Source organism: Poeciliopsis prolifica, unplaced genomic scaffold (assembly GCF_027474105.1).
Source record: "Poeciliopsis prolifica strain line A6 unplaced genomic scaffold, Auburn_PproV2 SCAFFOLD022, whole genome shotgun sequence".
NCBI classification, from domain to species: domain Eukaryota; kingdom Metazoa; phylum Chordata; class Actinopteri; order Cyprinodontiformes; family Poeciliidae; genus Poeciliopsis; species Poeciliopsis prolifica.
The window spans coordinates 6,088,200-6,108,758 of record NW_026562397.1 but is presented as its reverse complement, the minus strand read 5'-3'; the positions used below and the strand labels follow the sequence as shown (position 1 = coordinate 6,108,758).

At 38.1% G+C, this 20,559-nt stretch overlaps 1 protein-coding gene across 8 annotated transcripts in view; it reads right to left on the bottom strand.

Annotated features, from left to right (window-relative positions):
• Nucleotides 1–20,559, bottom strand: part of plch1 (phospholipase C, eta 1) — a 67,897-nt gene that overhangs the window by 19,080 nt on the left and 28,258 nt on the right. For all 8 annotated transcript variants that reach the window (XR_008606978.1, XM_055045344.1, XM_055045345.1 and 5 more), the window contains 8 exons: nt 17,772–17,918; nt 13,004–13,247; nt 12,515–12,644; nt 9,283–9,453; nt 8,719–8,812; nt 6,610–6,813; nt 5,956–6,076; nt 2,930–3,101 (listed from right to left, as the gene is read on the bottom strand). Coding sequence is in view for 7 of the 8 variants with exons in the window: in XM_055045344.1 (XP_054901319.1) it covers nt 2,930–3,101; nt 5,956–6,076; nt 6,610–6,813; nt 8,719–8,812; nt 9,283–9,453; nt 12,515–12,644; nt 13,004–13,247; nt 17,772–17,918 (1,283 nt within the window). In the remaining variant the exon portion in view is untranslated. The remainder of the gene's footprint in view (nt 1–2,929; nt 3,102–5,955; nt 6,077–6,609; nt 6,814–8,718; nt 8,813–9,282; nt 9,454–12,514; nt 12,645–13,003; nt 13,248–17,771; nt 17,919–20,559) is intronic.

The following is a 20,559-nucleotide window of genomic DNA, read 5'->3' as shown; positions in this document are numbered from 1 at the left end:
TTTATTAACAATATGCTTTTTTTTTATTTGTTAAAACTGTCACCATGTTGTGACAGTATTATGAGAGGCAGATAATCTGTGGGGGAAAAAAATGAAGCTCTTGTTTGTGTTTTGGTTAGAAACAACCAATCAGAACCAGCAGGAAGCTCTTGGCGCTGTCAGTCATGCTCGTGTACATGCTGAACAACGTGCTACTGGTGGAGAATCAACTTATCGTTACAGGAAAACCGTCATCGGTGGCTATGCTAACAAGACTGAGCATTCAGGGAAGGTTCTGAATGTAGGGAGCTCGCTGTAGTCTGGCAGTGTGTTGACACACCTCCTCCTGGCTCTGACTGCTTGTTTCTGAACAAGTGGTTTATCTCTGCAGATGGGCATTAGGACCACAGAGGAAGATGCAGAGGAGATTGATATTTTTCAGAGATTATCTGTCTCATACAACCATCAAAGATAATATTTAGGCGTGACAAAAAAAAAAACTCAACACCAGTAAAGGAGCAAATACTTTCTCACAGTACTGTCCACGAGGTAATCGTAGTGTCCCTGATGTTCTTTTATCTGAATTTACAGCCATAGTGAAACAAATTCTGCCACATTTAGGCACTCGAGAGGGCACATGCTGTATCTCTTACTCAATAAAACACATACATCGGCAGAATCCCCGTGAAACTCCCTCAGAAGCTATTTGGACGCACTGAAAGCCCATTAGTGAGCCATTCTCAAAGTGTGAGTGGGAGTCAGGATTTTCCAAGCGTCTTCTCCTAATAAAAACTGGAGGCTTAAAGCTTCCTGCGGTACATTTACCCTCCCTCCCGGCCAGCCACCGCTGCCCTCCGCTGCCACAAGCAGTCTATCACCCTCCTTTCTACGTGCGATGGTTCAAAAACCTTTTTATTAAATATCTCTTTCTGCACTGCTGTGCCATCCCAGCTCCGCAGGGCAAACGAGAGGCAGAAAGGAGAAAGAAGGGGGCAGTAAAAGGCCTTTATAGAAAATCAATATGGCTTTTTTTTTTTCAAAGACATCTGACCTGAAGCAAACAAACCAGGAATTCAGCAAAACAGGCCATCTTCGCACAATAGACATTGACATACCTATGTATGTCAAACACGACGCGCTGCTCCTCTTCCTGAGCACCTGTCTGGTTCAGAGTGCGGCAGGTGCTAACAGGAGATAAGCATGTGAGGCTCAGACATGACAAGTCCTTCAAATAAACATACAGACGGACTTTCGCTGCTTCCCAGCTTCCCTCTGTAATGTTGTCAGGTAAGCCAGACCGTATGTTGAGGTTTTCAGCTTTAAGCCCCTGTACAAGCTTTCTGTTCTACGGTAACGTGATAAATAGGAAAACATTCAATCTTAAATGTAATCCAAAACAAAAAAAAGGCTCCAAAACCCAAAGATGAAACAAAGTCTCGCCACAACAGTGAAAACGTTACATTTTAAAGTAAATTTTTAGGTACTTTGTTACCAGTGGACTGTACAAAGACAAAATTAATTTAACTGAACAAAAAAAAACAGGTATTCGTTCTCTGATATCAGAATTTGGAAATAATATGCAACATGTGAATGTGACAAAAAAGTAGAGACAGGAGTAAATTTGTAAGAGGCCAAATATATTTCTGGAAACATTTGCTTGAATTAAGTGCTGGAGCAGGAAAACTGTAAACTTTAAAGGTGCAAATTGGTTTATGGGGAGGAAAGAATCGGAACGAACCAGGTGACTTTCTGGGAGTTGTTAGATAAAATCTGACAGGCGATGAATCCTTTGTCAGATGTAAAGGTTTTAGGTTTGAACATTTTTATTTGTCTTCCATTTTTCATATTTCTTAAACATATGCTTCCATGGCCTGGTGCAAAAACTGGACGAAAAAAATCAAACTTTGAAAAACCTTCAGAAGGCTTGTATAACTCTGAAGACGACTTTAAAAGAATCACATCAAAGTCTGAGTCTTTGATGGTGGTAAAGTAAAAACAATATAGGGATCCCTTTATAATTTTACGCGGCATTGTGTGTGTGTTTTTTTTTTTACTTATTACAAACACCAGGCAACTAAAGAGGATTAATTAGCATCCATATTTTTCAGAGTTACAAATGAAAACTTCTTAAAGCACAGATAACTGGAGGGCAAAGCGCTTTTTAGTGCAACTTCTCATATTCACAAAAAACACTGAGCACAAATATCATCCAAATTCCTGCAATCGTCAGCAACCTGCACCAACGTTTCAGCGTCGGTTCTACTTCTTTATTGTTTCACTTCAATGCAACTTGTGATATCTTTTGTGTTTCATGAAAAATTTGCCTGAAATTCAGCTTTTCGTGCCTCTTAATTTAAAAGAAAATTTCTAATCTGGAAACAAAAATATGTGGTGAAATGTGTCGTTTTATTACACATTCTGCCTTTAATATAAAACTAATTTATTTTTCCCATTGTTAAAATTGGCAGTATTTGAAAAAAAAATAAATAAAAATGACAGCACAACCCCAAATGACTCACCAATTAGCTGCTGTTTGCACTGTATACAATACAAAATATTTAAGCCAGCAGTCTGTCGCCGAGTTAATTTATGCCAGAAACTTCCTCTTCCCTCCGTCCCATTTATGATTAATAAAATGACCTACTTTCCTCTCACTTTTCCTTCTCCTCATACTCTTCACAGGAAGTAATTAGTGGCCATGCAGTTCTGATCACACTTCCCCCACCCTTGGTAACGCACATTAGGTTAAAATATATATATATCGACAGATAATGAGCGCTTCTTCTTTATTCATTCAGTGGAAGGAACCAGAGGGAGGGTGGAAGCAGACGCTTTCAATTCTTAAGAAAAAGTGAGTTATAGGCCCTCCCCCCGTTTCGTGGCTTTTAAAAATGAAAAACACAGACGCCCAGTCCGTCCCGCAATTAACTGCCCACTGATGTGTCCTTACTTTGATGAGGATCTTTCCTTGCAGGCTGTGTGGACTGGGCAGCGTCTTGGAGTCTCTGCTCAGCACCTCTCCCACATCCAGTTTGTCTCCAAAGATTTCCCGCAGGTACTCGGCAATCTTCTTCTGCTGCTGGATGCTGCAGTGGTTCTCAATGGACAGAATCACCGGATATCTTTAAGAAGGATTAATAAAAGAGAGAGAGAAAGTTTGCTTAAAACTGCCAGAAATACTTGAGTATTTATCAGAAGCACAGGGGAAACAATAACTCTCAGTTTGATTTTTCACCTTTGTTGCAACGCAGCTTTTCTTCGTCTGTGGTATTTTTATGCGTGTCCAGTTTCTGAGTGTCATTTGCATCACCAAGGAAACATTCAATCTACCTTTTCCACAAAAACCAAAAAGCAGCTCAGATTTTTTCACCTATGACAAGACATTCTTTATCCATAGGTGGAAAAATCTAATCCTCCTATTACTTTATATCTATTTTCAAGAATTATTGGCCTAAATCAAGATGTGATAGTTTGCTGAAAAGTTGTTTGTAAGTTAGCTTTGTCTTGTTTAGGTTATCTGCACTTGAAACGAGACAAAAAAAAAAAAAATTTTGATGTTTTTTGCAGTGAAATGTCACAATAGCATGCAGGACTGAGGATAAAATCTCAGCTTTGTCTTCTGGTGGAAGAAGACAAAGGACAGACACAAGGGACACAAGTGTGTTGAGTTTATTAGTCTGTTCTCCCTGTCAGCATTATGACAGATGGGAAATTAATAAGGCGTGAATTAATGAGAATTGCAAAAATTGTATCTTTTTTCCTAATTAGCAAAGGTGAGTGTTGTCTTAGGAGAGTCAGAGATGAACAAATAAAAAAGTACTTTACAGAATTATATTGGGAGTTTTTTGAGGCCATTCTTCAGCCTCCGCACCCCCGTCTCCTCAACCACTGGTGTAACAAAGAAGTAGAAATTTCACCAGGAAAATAGTGGAGGAACGTTACGTTGTGTTTCACACTTTAAACAAATCAGAATGGAGTTGTTGTGAAAATTTGATAAGTTTGAAGGTTGAGAACTTTTACGCGTCCGTTTGGCAACTTTGTGCTGTGGTGGAGCAGGAAGGAGCAGGTCACATGACCTCATCTTTAGTGGGTAATTTGTATTAGCAGGTAATTTATATGAGCAGCTCCACCATGGGAAAGACCCACAACAAACAACCCAGGACAGATTCAGGGTTCAGAGTAATTCAGTTTTGGAAGATAAAGGTTCAGAGTGTTTTAAAAAAAGAGCATTGTGTTATTTTGAGAAAACTTATGTATAACAAAATATACATATATATTTTTTGTAGTTCTAGCTTTTTGCTCTACCGCTTGTAAATTTACAGTGTATTAGTAATACAGCAGCAAGTTTGGCGAAAGAAAAGAGCTCAGGGCATAAAATAAAAAAGAAAGAAATTACATAATAATACAGAATTATAAATTCTGTATTATTTGCATGATTTTAATTCGAAAGACTTAAGTATTTAACAAAGGCAGCACTTATGCATGTTAAATATTAGAGTTCTTAGAACATTTTAATAAAATACAGATATTTGCATGTAACCTGATTTTTTTTCATGTCTGTAGCTTTATGGAAAGTTTATTTAAAACGGTCAAAAAACATATTTTATGTCTGTTTATACACAGTCCAGCATGTGAGAGTAAATAAATAGATTAACTGACTAATAAACAAAAAGCTGCAACCAAACTTTAGCAATTTAGCTTGCAGTTCAGCCGGTTACATAAAGAAAATCATCAAAAAAAAATGTGTATTTAAGAAATTTAATGTCTTTTTTTTGTAATTCTTCTGCTTTTGATGAATCGAAAAAAAAGAAAAAAATATTTTCAAACAACTAGCATGCATTAATTCCTTGTTACGTCTGCACAACTTTAATTAGGACACTTGACTTTAATCTAATTTTACTTTTCCAACAGTCTGCAGGATGAGGCAGCAACGTTTGGCTTAATTGAGTTGAAACAGTGCCTGTACTTGAATTAAACAAACATCTTTATAACTCAGCCACCGCCAAGATTAGAAGCTGTGAGTAGTGAGAGTGGGCCAATATGTCAGCATGAAACCGCATCAGTCACAACTTTGTTTAGGTACCATCGGGCCCCACAGAGACAATCAGCCGCTCCTCGGGGAGCCAGACGAAGCTCCGCTCAGCAGATGGTTCACTTATAGGTGCTAATTACTCCTAGAATCACAATTCCTCAAAAAAAAGTTTTTAGCAGCTTTTTGTATTTTATTTGTAAAACATATAAAATGTCCACGCTTTGAAACATTTTGCTGCGCTGATCTCGATTAATTAAAAGTGTGGTTTTGCAATTGTACATTTTCATACATAAAAATATTTTTTTAACGAGTGTCACAGGCAAGTTTGTGCCCACAAACTTACTTTCTCATCCTCTAGAGCACAGGTGTCAAACTCAAGGCACGTGGGCCAAATCTGGCCCGCCGTAGCTTTTAATGTTGCCCTAGACTAAACAATGTCTGTTTAATCAATCAAATCAATACAGTTTTTATCTGTTTACTACCAGATTATATCAATCAGTCCCTCCAGTTTCTTGCAAATTATTGTGGAAATTCAAGCAAAATCAACAAATTCACACACTTTTTAGCACTAATACAGTTTACTGCAGATTTTTCTTAGAAATTGTAAAAAATCTTTCTTACTCGTACTAATCAGCTGCCTCGTTAATTGTTGTCAAATTATAGCCCGTGATCTATACAACCAGCAATGAAAGTCAAATTTACCGTCATAAATAAACACAAATATTTCCAAATTAGTTTTATTGCAAAACAATCGCAAAAAATAATTCTGGAAAGATGTTCAATATTATTTAATTTTAGGAATTTATTAATATTTCTAACAGGTTTTGTCAATACATTTGGCCACAACCGGCCCTTTAAGAGCATTAATGGTTTTGATTTGGCCCAAAACGGAAATGAGTTTGAGATCCCGGCTCTAGAGTTAGCAACATGCAGCTCTGACTTACTGGTTGTTTATAAAGGCGTATTTGTTGATGGTCTCTATGACGGACTTGAATGTTATTTTGGACGTCAGGGTGTATCCGTGCTGCACCATCGGCTCTCCGTCGGGTCCATCCCAACAATCAACTGAGGGAAAAACGACATCAAAAGAATTTAGCCTTGGGCAGAAATTTACTTCTAATGTGAAACAGCAGCATTTTTCACTACTTTATCCTGAGTTATAACAACTATTTTTGTTATTTTTAAATAAATTTAAGTGCGTCCAGTTTTTTAAGTAGCAGAGACTCTTAAACATGAAACAACAACATTTATTCTTGACAGCGATCAATAACAGAACTAACATTTTTAACAAATTGACTGCTTATTGACAATAACAAGTCAAGGAAAAAAACAAAAAACATGGATTGTAATAGTCTATTTTCACAGCAGACATATTGATTAGTCATAGTAAGAAAAACCCAGAGTGTAACTAATAGCATTAATGATGGTGCTGTTCTGTCTGAGCCGTGACAGAATGACAAGTGAGATGGCAGAAATGATATCCTGACTGAGCCATTGTTAACATAACACAGAATCTCCATTAGACGTTTTTTTTTTTTTTTGTCTTCTTATCTTCTTTTTAATTTTTTTCTACAGTACGGATGCAGACGCGAGCGCACCTTCCACACAGCGGCAGCCGGACTGCAGCACCCAGGCGTACATGTCCGTCTTGGAGTGTGAGAGGAGCTGGTCTCCGGTCAGGTAGGTGTTGTGAGAGGAGGCGATGAAGTAGTTGCACAGCGGCTGCTCCATGTCCTGGTTCACCTCGTGATGCAAAGGGTTGAAGATGTCGCACGTCGGGCTGCGCATGAAACCCGTGAAGCCTGGAGGAACAGAAGAAGATAAATCAGCTTGGAGTCACAGCCGACCGGGGGCCATCTGCATAAACCGAGTCCGATGTTCACAAAAAGGGCTTTTATGTCATGCTAAACATGGTGATTGTCTGTCTGCCAATGTGTTTGCCAGGAGCTGAACTCCGAAGAACTAAGGCATAGCGAAATGCGGTAAACACACTTATTATTCGCACGAGATGATAATTATTTATCCCACCACTTTGGGTCTTGTTGAGCTCGGATTAACGAACAAGCCGCATCATCAACCAGATCGAGATCAGACAACAGCTGCATCAGGAGGAAATGTTTGGATGACACTAAACTCCACACTCATATTTAGACATCAGCAGCAGGAGAAAATGTAAATAAATGGATGAGACATGGGGCTTTCATGGACTTGGTCACTTGAATGGAGAGCTGGAAGACATGTCAGCATCTTGAACTCACTTTTTGGAGAGTCAACTGTGTTGAAATGTAAATCATGGAAAAATGACAAATTTTACGAAAGCTTACTGTAATTTGTTTAAAATGTTTTGGGGTTTTTTCACTAGACTGCATCCTGAGTTCAAAAGTTGAAAGGTTTAAAAAGCTAAAAGAAGAAGTTTCTGCTTCTTCAAGGTTGTTCTTTGCTTTTGCTGCACAGAGAGACAGGATGTTCCTCAAAAAAAAAAGGTGATAACTCTTAAGAAAGAAGAGCTCTTATTGAATTCAAAGAACGCGTTGTGAATATATACTTCACATGTTGTGAATATATACTTCACATGTTGTGAAGTATTTATGTATATATGTATATATATATATATATATATATATATATATATATATATATATATATATATATATATATATATATATATATATATATATATTATGTGCAACAGCCTTTATATAAAAGGCTGTTGCACATAATATATATATATATATATATATATATATATATATATTATGTGCAACAGCCTTTATATAAAAGGCTGTCACGCTTTCGTAAACGCTTGAACTTTATCCTTTATTATAAGCTCCACATGTATATGAAGCTTAATTTAATACTTAAAAAAATAGTAATGTATTGTTTGATGTGTTGGTGCTGTGAGAGATTGAACTACAATTTCCTTATCTGTCTGTCCGTCCGTCCGTCTATCTATCTATAGTTGTTGTGAAATTTGCAAATAAAATCTGACATTGACTGCTGAACAGTGCTCTTTCATATTCCATGTTTCTATTCACTGAACCTCTACATTTCTTTCTGTGGGGGATGTTAGTGAACTATGTAATTATTTGCAGTATCTCCATATCAATTTCACCGATCCCTGACAGTCACTCTGAACAGCAATCGTAGGGCGTTTAAAATCTTTTGCTAAGGTTTCGGTAGTTGGTCACAGCTTCAACCTCTGCGCTCGAATTTTGGTTCAGAACGCACAAAGACGCTTCGTTGATAAACCGTTATTCATATCATCTCAAAAAAGCTGACTTTTACACTTCTGAGAGCAAAACAACATCGATTTGTCATTTCTTTGTCTGATTCATGCAAAACCTTGGAATAATTAGCATGTAGCTCCATTTTTCATTATTTTTTTGATTCACACTTTTTTTAGTCATCTAAAAGACACATTTCGCATATTTGTTTTTTTTTTTTTTTTTATTATTTATTTTTTTTAAGTAATATTACTGCTCAGTTCAAAACTGTCTTTAGTTTTGAAGTGAATTTCTCTGTATTCTCAGATGTGGTTTGCATGGCTTTCACCACTTCAAATCGGTTCAAAGAAACACTTAGTTTTACATTTTGATGCTCACTAACAAATGGCCTCAAACAGTGAAGCCAAGAGAAACAACAAGAGGAGAGAAAATGATCTGCTGAATGTAAAATTCATCAAAGAAGCTCTTAACTAATAAGGTTACCTTCTATCCCCAAAACACCTCTTTGTTTGTTTTCATCTGACACTTCAAACTTGTCGATAATTTCTGCAACATACTCTGACGTCACGTTGGTCATCTACATGAAAAAATTGGACAAAAAAAAAACATGGTTACTTACTAAAATACGGCAAGTGGCGCACATTTCTTAGGAAAAAAATAATGCAAATATACAGCAAAAAAATCCATGAATGTAAAAATAATGTCAATTCTTCTTATTATGTTAATAATAGTGACTATAATAATCATTATTCTAACAACAATAATAACAGGAAAACTGGTCATTAAAAAACTCACTAAAAAATGTATGCAGATTATCACAAGTTGGGGACAATTAGAGCAAAATGACTGATTATAAATCAGACAATTGTATGTCATATATGAAACAAGTCAAGAGTTTCAGTCAGTTTAGTTGTGATAGATCAAAGGAGGAATTACTTATGTCGTAATAATATAAATTAAGCCTTTTTATCTGTGGTTATAGTTCAAGTTAAAGAGGCTGAAGTGTTTTTACATAAAGAGAAATTTCCGTCAGGTGTATTTACTCGCCTTCTGCTCAATGCGCAGGAAGTTGGCGAGTTCCTCTGCAGTCATGTGGTCCTTCCTGTCGCTGTACGCCATCATGAGCAGGAACAAGTCCCGTCTCAGGGACATCATCTTGTAGAAGACGGAAAACTCCTCGTACGTCAGCGTGCCCTGATGATCGTCGGTGTCTGCTTCCTGAGCAGAGAAAAAAGGTGATTTCTTTTATTTTTCACTGTTTTAGTTACATAAGAACTTCAGTGCTTTTCCCACAGAACATGTTAAGTTCTTGGCATTAAAATCAAAGCTTCACCAGTCAAAAAACTACAATGTTGTTGTTTTTTCACATTTTGCAATACAAATGAGCATCTGTGTGTCATCGTTCGACTCATCCGACGGTTTGCGTGGCTCCGCAAAGCAAATACGATTCTCTTCTCACGAGAAACAAGTAAACATAAAGCCGGTGTCACCACAGTTTAGTCAAATGAAAAGTTATGTTGATTCATTCCGACAGTCGGGCTCAGAGGATTTAATGTGTAAAATACCACTTTAGAGAAACCACAAGAAGCACAAACCCGACAACAGCACCGTCATCATAGACAAGAAAAATACGACAAAAAAATGAAAACAAAAAATAAATAAATGAAATATTGTTAAAATGAAAAGACAAGAATGAAGACTTTCCTTATTCTTGGAGCAAATGCACCGTGCTCAGATTATGTGATGAAAGTTATTGTGGTCAGCTTTTCTATTTTTTATTTTATTTATTGTGTCAAACCTTAACTTCAACAATAGATTCCTGTAGGCAATAAGCTAAATGTATTTTTTTTTTATTTTTGCCAAAACCATCTACACCAGTCATGCATACAGATGTGAACACGTGTTTCTCCAGATTCCCCAGATGCTTTTATTCTTTGAAAATCATATAGAGTAGAAATTCGAACAAAAACAGCTTTTATTGTACCACTGTGGGGAAACTCAGGTGCAACAGCTGCATTAAGATATGTAGATCCACACTAAAGTGTTAAAAATGTGTAAAAGATTAACAATAACCACAATAATATCAATAATAAAAATAATAATAATAGTACACAACGGTTTCCCCCCCAGTGTATTATCAGCCTGGCGGGCCACCAGGCTTTACTTGCGCCCCCTCCAGGCTGAACATTGTTGATTTACTTTTAATATATCAGTAACCATGAAAGCAAAGATGGGTTAAGCTAGGTTTATATCTAAAATAAGACATCATTCATATTTAAAAAAGACAATGGGATTTGATCATAGTGCACTGCTAAATAAAGCTTCTTTTTTGTTGATGTTTTACTTCTCAAATTTTTTAATTGTTAGCCTTTTTTTTTTACATAGAAACACAGTGGGGCAACTCACTAACTAATTATTATTTTCTTTTCCCTAACACCTCTACCACCTTCTGGGCAACACCTGGTACGCTGCAGATTATAACATAATGCCACTAGTAATCAGGCAAAATGTACCAGAGTTTCAACACCAACAAATGATTATTTTCTTTTCTAAGCCTACATTTCTCCAAACATTGATCCATTCTGCTGATATCACTCCCCCCCCCGTCTTGCTGCATCTTTTCTGATATTAGCTGTGTGTCGCTGGGTCCATTCGACTCCACATCAGATCTAATAGTACCACATATCTCTTCCCTCATGCTCCCATAAGACACACACGCAGACACACACACACACATACAGAGTCTAAACACAAAGCAAGCAGCAGGATGAAGCAGTCCAATGGACTTGGAATGCGTCGACAGAAAGTAAACAGACTTTAGGTATTTTAGGCTGCACAAGCTGTTAAAATGGCAATGGTACCGTCTATCACAGCATAAACTGAACAAAATAAAGCGGCAACTTTCTCAGGCTGGTTACAATCCAAAAAGTGTGTTATTTTATTGGGTTATTTTAGACTGAGATAATGGGGGTCGGGCGGAATAATGGTAATAGGAAATGACAGAGTTTGGGTGATTTTAATTATAGCACCAAATGCAAAAAGTAACCATGCTGCGTATTAAAGACTGCGAGAAACCCCGGGACTATTAAAGGACACATTGTGATCCTGACAAAAATGTTTCATGAATTTCACAAATAACTTGATTTCAACTGGAACAGCTATAATTTTAGCCCATATTCCAACTTTTCATCACTTTTGTACGTCCAATGTTTAGGATATTGTTTTATAAACCTCTCCACATGTTTATTCTTGACCTGTCTGGGTGTTTTGTGGTCTTTGTTTCCTCTTATGAGAACACACGCTCTTTTAACCACTTGCTTATCATCGCGTAGGGTAAGCTATAAACATTTTCCATGTTCCGGTGATACCTTTGCCAAGTAAATATGCACATAATTAGAAATGGCCGTGGCTTCCCTGCTGACTGCTTGTCGTTCGGCTTTACCTGTGCACCCACCTGTCACACCTGCTCCTGTTTATCATTAACAGGAGCATCCAGGATGCACAGTCTGACACAATACTCTCGGCCGCCTCAATGACCCCCCCATTCATTTATTTACATTTATCTCAGCCTGTCACACCATTCATAAAATGGCAACAGATTAAATTGTGGGTGATTCTGTCCTGCTCATTCTCTGACAATTGCCTCTTCCAGACAGAATTGCAAATGTGACTCACTGAACTGTTTAAGTTCAGTGAGTTTTTGTTGCACCTATCGGGGAACTGTTAGCTAAATTAGTTTTACTAAAGTTATTGTGAAGGAAAGATTGTAAGATTACGGCATTTATCTTTTAGAACTTCCAATCTGAAGTCATTCTGCAAAATTTGTACCCCGAAATAAGCTTAAGGTTTGGTATAAACTTGGGAATCAGTCTTTGCACAAGTGTTTGAGTCGAATCTTCTGTCATCACATCCTTTGAGTTTGAGACTCTTTTGCTAAAACTGCTTTTCTGCTTCTTCTTTACGAAAAAATATGAAAACAGGATGAGCCATGATATGAAATGCAAAAAAATAAGTTTTTAAGATCTACAACGTGGCTAGTATAATCCAATTACAACTCAAAACTATCAGTTCAATGATCAATTTGCGCTCCAATCCCCAGAATGTGGTAGAAAGTAAGAATGTTTAGGTCAACAGAATGGTCGGCTCCAGATGGCATTACTTACTGAAACTTTGGTCTTAAATTTTAATCATTCATCTTCTTTCTTTTACGATTTCAGGCCCATTTTTGCACGTGGGAATAAATTGCCTTGGCAGCGTGGAGTCAGTGTCGCTTTCTCACCTGAAACATTTGCTTGACCTTCCTGCGTGGCAGATTAACATTCAGCTTGTGAAGAAGTTGGTAGATTTCGTCGATGTTCAGAAGGCCATCTCCGTTTTTGTCCGCTTCTTCGAACGTCTGCTTCATCCACGTCAAGCACGCACGTTAAGGAAGCCGGACATGACGTCTGTCAGCGGTTTTAAACATCTCCCCGCTTTAGACATGCAGGGAGTTCATCCACTGAGACAAAACACTCAGACAAAAAATGAAAGCTCAGACAGAGATAGGTTACACGGAGCAGTACGATATGTCTCGGTTTCTGCGTGAGCTGAAAGAAGAATTCACATCACGGTGAAGCGATTCTGACAAAAAGATTGCACGCTTTCCGATGAGCAGAGAGGGACCTGTCCATAAATTTATCTTGACCTAGAATGTTTCTATTTTTTTCCCTTTTCTGTAAATTGGCTATGACAAGAAAACAGACCAGCAGGGATTCAGTGTGAAGGATATTGGTCGTGTGTGCGTTGTCGCTTGGCCAGCGAGTCCTCATCGCTAATCCCGGCCATCAGGTAGCGGAGGCCCGTGATCCAGGTTCTGGCCTCCTCTGCATTCGACGTCACCAGGTCCAGGGACTCCATGTGGTTTCCGTGGTAAACCGTAAAGCAGCAAGCCTGGTCGAAGTTACCGTCGGCATACCGGTGGAAGATGTCCGACTGACCGCCCTCCGTCACCTTGTAAAGGGAATCTATGGTGACTACAGTGGTGGGGAAAAATGAAAACAGAGGAAAAATAAATAATCACCAAATAAATATTTTCATTTTTCTCTCGCTGCTAAAATGTTCTACTGTTGAAGTGCACACCAATTCCCATTTCAGGACCATAAAACCTTTAATAGCTACGAAACATGAATAAACCTCAATCAGCCCTTGTAGTGTTTTCAGAAGTGTTTATGCATCTCATTTTAAAAGCAATTTTCTGAAGCCAAAATACTTCTGAGTCATTCCAAAATAAGCAGAAAAGCATGACTATATATGTTGTCGTTGGGAAAATGGATCAAGGACGGTGTGAACTGTACAGGAAATGTGGACATATAAAGGTGAAGAGGACAGATTTCTCCTCACTCTCCATAAACTGTCTCTCTGTTGGAAATCATTTTCCCCCCCAGGATGCTTGAAACAATTACAAAACTTAGATTTATGGAATAACCTTTTGTATTGGCTAAACATTCCTGTAGCACGTTATATGATATCTAATCAAATTTAGGCTACTCTTGTGACGTAGCACAAGAATAGTGTCTTCTAGGTGACAAATTCTTTCACACATTAGAACAAAAGTGTGGTACAGAAGTAACATCTGTCTAAATGTTGTGAGACAGATCTTGTGGGAGTTTAATTACAGGCAGACTGGGATTGTGGGTGAAATCTTTAAAATATCCCCATGTTGTTCCAGTCCTGTTCCTCTCTGGATAAATCACAGAATAAATGTTTTTGTCATGGACGCAAATTCAAGCCGAGGATTTTGCTCTTCTGCAACTTCCAGCTGTTTTGTTTCTTTCTTGCCGCTTACATGTTTCGGACCTGGAAATTATTTGATTTTTAATGAGCTACAGGTTGAAAATGCAACGTAAAGGAAATGTAAAATTATTGTTTTTAAAAAGTGCCTTTTAAGCTGCATCCATTAGATGCTATTGTTCATGTTTTTCATGCTAATGACAAACACAGGTATTGTAGAGCATATCGTTTTCTGCATCAGCAGTCGCACTCCAAACACAAAGCAGCCAAAGTGTCCCTAATCTACAGCTAAAAATGTCTTCATGGTCAAGCTGTTAGCTCCCAAGTGACCACAGTGTTCACCATAAATCCCTTGGTGTCGGTTTTAACACACTGGATATCTCTGCAGATTCACCTTTAAAAAAAGCAATGCCATCTGTCAGGCTCCAAAGATTTCACAGCTTCTGAAACTGACACGATATGACTGGCGTCAAACTTTGATCCGCTACCGTCATCTATGACATGTGCGCTATTTTGTATTAATAAGACTGGTAACACTTTAGATTTCCAAATTGTTCATCGTTTGCATAAAAAAAAAGAGTTGAAAATTATTAAACGCCCAAACATAAAACATAAAAAAAAAACATAATACACCAGTAAAGAAAAAAGATTTCTCAAAAATTCAGACTTTTTCCCCAGAATTTTGACATTTATCTCAAAATTCTCACTTTTGAGTTCTGAGATGAAAGTGCTGAAAGCCAAATGTCACTTTTAAAAGCATGGCAACCCATAATGACAACTCCTACAGTGGTGTTCCTGCAGTCACTGCTTAAATCCAATGAACTGAATTGTCTTTGTTGTTGAATCAAAACCGTTCCAACTCCAAAACTTTTAGATCACCAGAAGAGGTTAAAATACAAGGGAGTACAGCAATGTATCCAAAAAAAAGTGCACTCAATAAAAGCCATCATAAAAGTTAATGTGCAGTTTATATAAATTTGTAACTATCTGTCCTGATTTAACTCATTGTGCCAGTAGCCACCTTCTGATGCAACATGAGAGTCCAGGATAGGAGCGCACATTAAGAGATAAAAATACAAAATAAAAAAATCCCATCCTTTGCCAAGAAAACTTGAAGTTAGCCGACTTGCATCCTGACTTGCACAAAACTGATAGAAACCCGCTTACCCTTTCAAACAATAGAGAGTAAGCAACTGCTGCAGGCGCCAGGGAGTTTCACGCTCTAATGAGATTGGTGTATAAACTTGGCTATCTGAGATCCAGTGCCTGTGTTAAGAACAGCCTGCAGTGAAATGTGTCCTGCTCTGCATTTCACACAGACGCTCCTTGTGCGTTTTCACCTCAGCCTGCGTCCACCGATGTGGAAATTAGTTTTGATCGCTTCAAGAACCTCACCGGTTTGAATGATTTATCTAAATAAAACAATAAAACTTTTGTTTTTTGTAAAGCTTCCCCAGTCAAATGTTACGCTTTGCGATAACCTCCTTGGAAATCAGGCACGGCTGCTTTTCCGACACATTAAATTTCAGTTTTTCTGTTACATAATCTCTGCTCTTTAATACCGCTGTGACTGACAAACAATATGGCAGCCTTGTTTCGACCTGCACGCACACACAAGCGCATTAAATTAAATAACCAGGACGTTGTTGTCTTTTTTTCTCATTATGTCAACAGAGATGATCTCAGCAGCTTTTCTGATCTTGACATTTTCACCAGCACACACACGCGCATGCACGTACATGTATTGTCATTTACACAAACAGGGGGACAGATGTGTGTTTCAGCTGGTAGGATGTGTGAAGCCTGCATGATAAGGAAGCGACAATGATGCTTTGACAGGGCAGTGAGATGTTTAATGTTAATCCCCTCAGAGCCGCAGCAGTGTGGCAGACTCGGATTAAACAAAAAAAAAAACTTCAACAGACTCTAGGAAAAACAGGAGGTTTATCAGAAAGGGAAATAGTGAAAAGATTATTACGATTTGCAACGATTCGAATTTTTTGGAAATGTTTGTGCTTTTTAGCTTCTTTAACTCAGATTCACACAGTCAGTGCTGCTTTGCATTGACTTCAACAACACCTAAAACATCAGTCAAAGATTGACACGTACCATTTTATGTTGTTTTACACACTTGTTAGATGTACTTGGTTGGTTTAGACACTTCTGTCAAATGCGATCTACAGACAACCCCACTCAAAAAAATAATCAGACATTTCTTTAACAATTTCCGGCTTTGTTCTTCAGGTGGAGTTGTATAGCTGTCAGCACTGCTGCCTTGCAGAGACGGTTCTGGGTTCAAATCCCATTCCGGGGCTTTCTGCATGTGGCCTGCATCTTCTCTTTGTGAATGGATGCTGGTTAGTTTGTTCTGTTACTTTTTTGTTTTGGCAGTAGTGGCTTTTACTGAACAGAAATAGATAGACAGAAAACATGGGGGAGACAGAGGGGAACATGCAGCAAATGGCCCAAGTCCAGGATCTAAACTCAGGACAATCACATCGAGGGCTGAAGTTCTGCCAATTGCACCATTCAGCACCCCGTCCCTTAGCATTTTGTATTTTTTAAGACTTTTGTTCCTCGTGGGGTTCGGGTTTCATGCTGGCCAAGTATACATTTTAAGCACCAGTTTGTTCCCACCTTGGGAATGTGTTGCTCTGAGCAACGATTAATATGTTCCCACATGTGGCTAAGCATCAGTTTCTTCCCACTTTGTTTGTTGCCAACATTTTCTGCAGATTTATTAATTTATTTTCTTATAGACCACATGTTTACTGTTCATTGCAATCTAGGTATATCATACAATTTCAGGCACTCAGCCGCAGCATCCAAATTATTTTATGGAGGTTAGTGTTTTTTGCCATCTTTAGATTATAGATGACCCTAATCACTACTTTGAAAACTTTTTGGAGGGACTCCTGTCCACAGTGTGAAGTTTGCACCAATTTCACCTTACCAGCCTCTGCACAAATTGTTGCCATTTCCTGACATTTTTGTAATTGTTAACATCAACAGCAGGTTTTCATCGTGTCTTTCAACATCATTGTGACACAAATCCCTTCTGGAAAAAGCGCAAGACTATTAAAGACTAAAAGTCTGATTCAACATTCCTTTTTTTGAGCGGGAAAAGCTATTGTTTTTGCTTTCTTGTCTTTTGCTAAATGTCCGTTAGAAAAGGAGTATTTGTCAAATTCACAGGAAGGTCAAATCAAATGGTGTGAACTAATATGGAAAATATGTAGACCCCTTTAAATTTACTCAAATCAAAAAGGTTCATATTATTTCTCAAGAATCTACATTCAGAATTCCATCTTGACTGAAACGTAGAATTTTTTGCAAATTTTGTAAAAATGGAAAAACTGAAATATCATGTAGTCTTCTTCTAATAAATTTGCAAAAGTGTCTACATTTATGGGGGGTTTCTGTCGAGGTGAGTGTGCATTCATGAAAAACAATATGAACTCTTTCGATTTTAGCAAATGGCTGCAATGAAGCAAAGAGTGAAAAATGTAAAGGGGTCTGAACACTTTCCGTACCCACTGTATAGTTATTATTATCCCCATCAGCTTATTCTCTAAACCTCTGAATGGCAAGAAAATAATTTTTTAAAAATGTCATAACTACAATTATAATAATTCCCTGTGATTCTGACAGAGATTTTTCTCAAAGAAAGCAAAGCAGTCTTAAAATAGAATGAAAAGACACAGAATGCACATTGGCTAATATGTTATTGCCAAAGCAGATGTGTTCATCAAAGTCCTTTTACTCACTCTTTGCTTTCTCACTCTTGCGTGAAGGCTTCCAGCGGATGCAGGAGCGATGCTCATCCAGGTAGAAGAGTCGGACCAGTCCTTTGGATCCCGCCTTCAGCTTCACCATCTGCGTCCCGGACTGCATCACACTCATGCATCGCTCCACTGCGGGCAACGACACACAAGGACCGCGCTGAGAAAACTCATTTAAAACACAAAGGGAGCAGGTGTGTGTGGCTTTATTTATATTTTCTCAGAAGGAAGTAAGGTGACGTGTCACAGAGTCGCAGAGTCAGTAGCAGACAGCAGCTGATGTGACTCAGCGTCCAAGGTGCTACAGAGACGCCACTGTGCGAAGGCACAAGGCTGCTTCTCTGTTACCCACTGACCTGCTGCCGGGAGAAACTCGGCAGAGGAAAAAATAGAAACGGCCCAAAGAGGGACACTCAACTCATCTGTATCTTTCTCTGTTCTTAGTTTTGCGGAAAGCCTGAAGGCTGTTCAAGAAAAGAAAAAAAATGCATAATGCTGAGGCAGGTGGAATATGTTTTTTTATTATTATTTTCAGATTTTTTAAATTGTCTGATCCTGATATTTCCACCAAGTGCTAAAGTTGTAAATGGCCAAATCACTGCTTTAAAGGGGCAATATTATGTATTTCACCGGCATATTGAGTCATTTCATAGCACAATAAAGTAACCATGCTGTTTTCAGTTGTTATAAAAAAATGCTCACAATTTTATAACAAAGTTCAAAGTAGTTTGAATTTGCAATTTAAATTCTTGAAATTGGGCCTCTGTCTCTTTAAGAAAGCTCTGCTCTTTCCAATACACTGCCTTCAGGAAGTCATCACAACAGCACTCTTCTATCAATCTTTTAAAAATATTTTTACCAGCGTTTTATCAACAAGCAGCTCATATAATGAGCTCAGAAGATGAGCAATTCCACCTGCTGCTGGCTAGTCTGAAGGAGCCGAGTGGCGAGGATTTTAACGAATGACTGCTCTCTGAGAAGGAAGTTTGTGAGCTTGGACAAAGATGAAACTCTGAGGAGGAGCTTCAAAAGAGCTGAATGGCTGCCATGGGAGTTTAAAGGATTTCTCAAACATCCATGAAAGAGTCAAAGCAACACTCCAGGTATGTTTTGATGAGGAAATAGCAGGAAAACATAGGGTAAATTAAAAAAAATTGACAACATATTTTAAAAACAAAATTTAAAAAAGTCAAATCTACTTCAGCATCTTCAGATCTCAGTGGAAACCATCCAGGTGTTGATGGTAACCAGCTGTTCTTTGGTGTTTGCTGCTGTTTTGTTCCATTTTGATGAGGAAAATGAATTCAGATAAATTCATTATGGCGTCACTTTTGAATAATGTTGTATTATGTTCTAAACAGTGTGGCATTTTTAAATGTCACTACACATCAGCCTCAACACGACTCACCCGCGAGCTGATGTGCAAACATTTTTCAGACAAAGCACTCGTGGGCAGATGGTGGCTCACCAATGCACTGTTGTGCTACAACAAGTCTGCGACGTTCTGGCAGTCACCTACAGCAAAGCTTTAAGTCAAGGACCTTTAAATGAGCAGAAACGAGCAAAGTGGAGGAGGAAAGGGAGGTGGAGACAGGAGTATTAAGGTAGACTGTCTGATTGCCTGACTGCCCAGCTTTACAACAAGCATAAAAGGTAAAACTTCAGACTTTTTGCTTTTCGTGACAGCGTTTTCAAGAGACACAGGCAGCAATGTCAACAAAAAGTAAAATTTCCCTCCTCATTAGTAGAGCCTGTTATTTATGTACGGGCGCATTCATTGTGCTGCAGATGTAGGACACAAAGCATGATTCAGTAGATATATAAACTAAAACTCACATCGCATATTGAAAGAGCATCTGCTCTTTTCATATTTTCAGTCTTTGATGTCTAGTTTAGTTACAGATCAACGTCTGATGGGGAGAAAACTTGAATGTATCACTATCAATTTACAGGATCAATAAATACTTAAGTAGGAATTAAGTATTTATTGATTACGTGTCTCGTGTTGGGGGTGCTTCGTTCTGTATTATTCGAAGTGATGGTTTCCCACCATACAGAAAATTCAATTTTGGTCTCATTTGACTCTGGACACGTTTTCTTTCTCTGTCCAGCTTGGCTCATGGAAAACATTAAAGAAAACATCTTAAGATTTTATTCACACCAGATTTATGAATCTCTCCCTTGGCCACCTCAGATTAATGCTCTGATTTCATCTAAGTTTCTTTTAATTTTCTTGACAACTTTGTCCCCAAAACATTCAGTGTGTTCTTGGCTTTTCTTCAGAAATTCAATATACTACTAAAGTGACTGCTCCTGTCTTAGGACAACACTATCATGATGTCACTGCCATGTTTTTTCCCTGCTTACGAATAGCGAGCCAGAATATGAGAGAGGCAGCCCCACTGTTAGAGCCACTTCGAGCATTCTGCATCCTGATGTGAGTGAATCTCATAAGTATAGACAAAGAGTCCACATAGCATAATCATGAGATTAAGAAATATTATTTTGGTTTATTGCTGCAATATTTAGGTAGGAGTTGTGTAAATTAATTAGAAGTAGTATCAGTGAAAAAGCATAAATAAATAAATCGTATCTATTATTTTTGTTACATGTCTTGACTTTGCATTTCAGGCATCCCGTACAGAGCAGCTGGTTGCCTACATGTGCCAACATGTAGCATTTCATGGATTTGCCATTTCAACTCTATTGTCATATCACTTTATTCTTGTAATATGATGACTTTGTTCTCATAATTTAAAAGAAATATATAGCC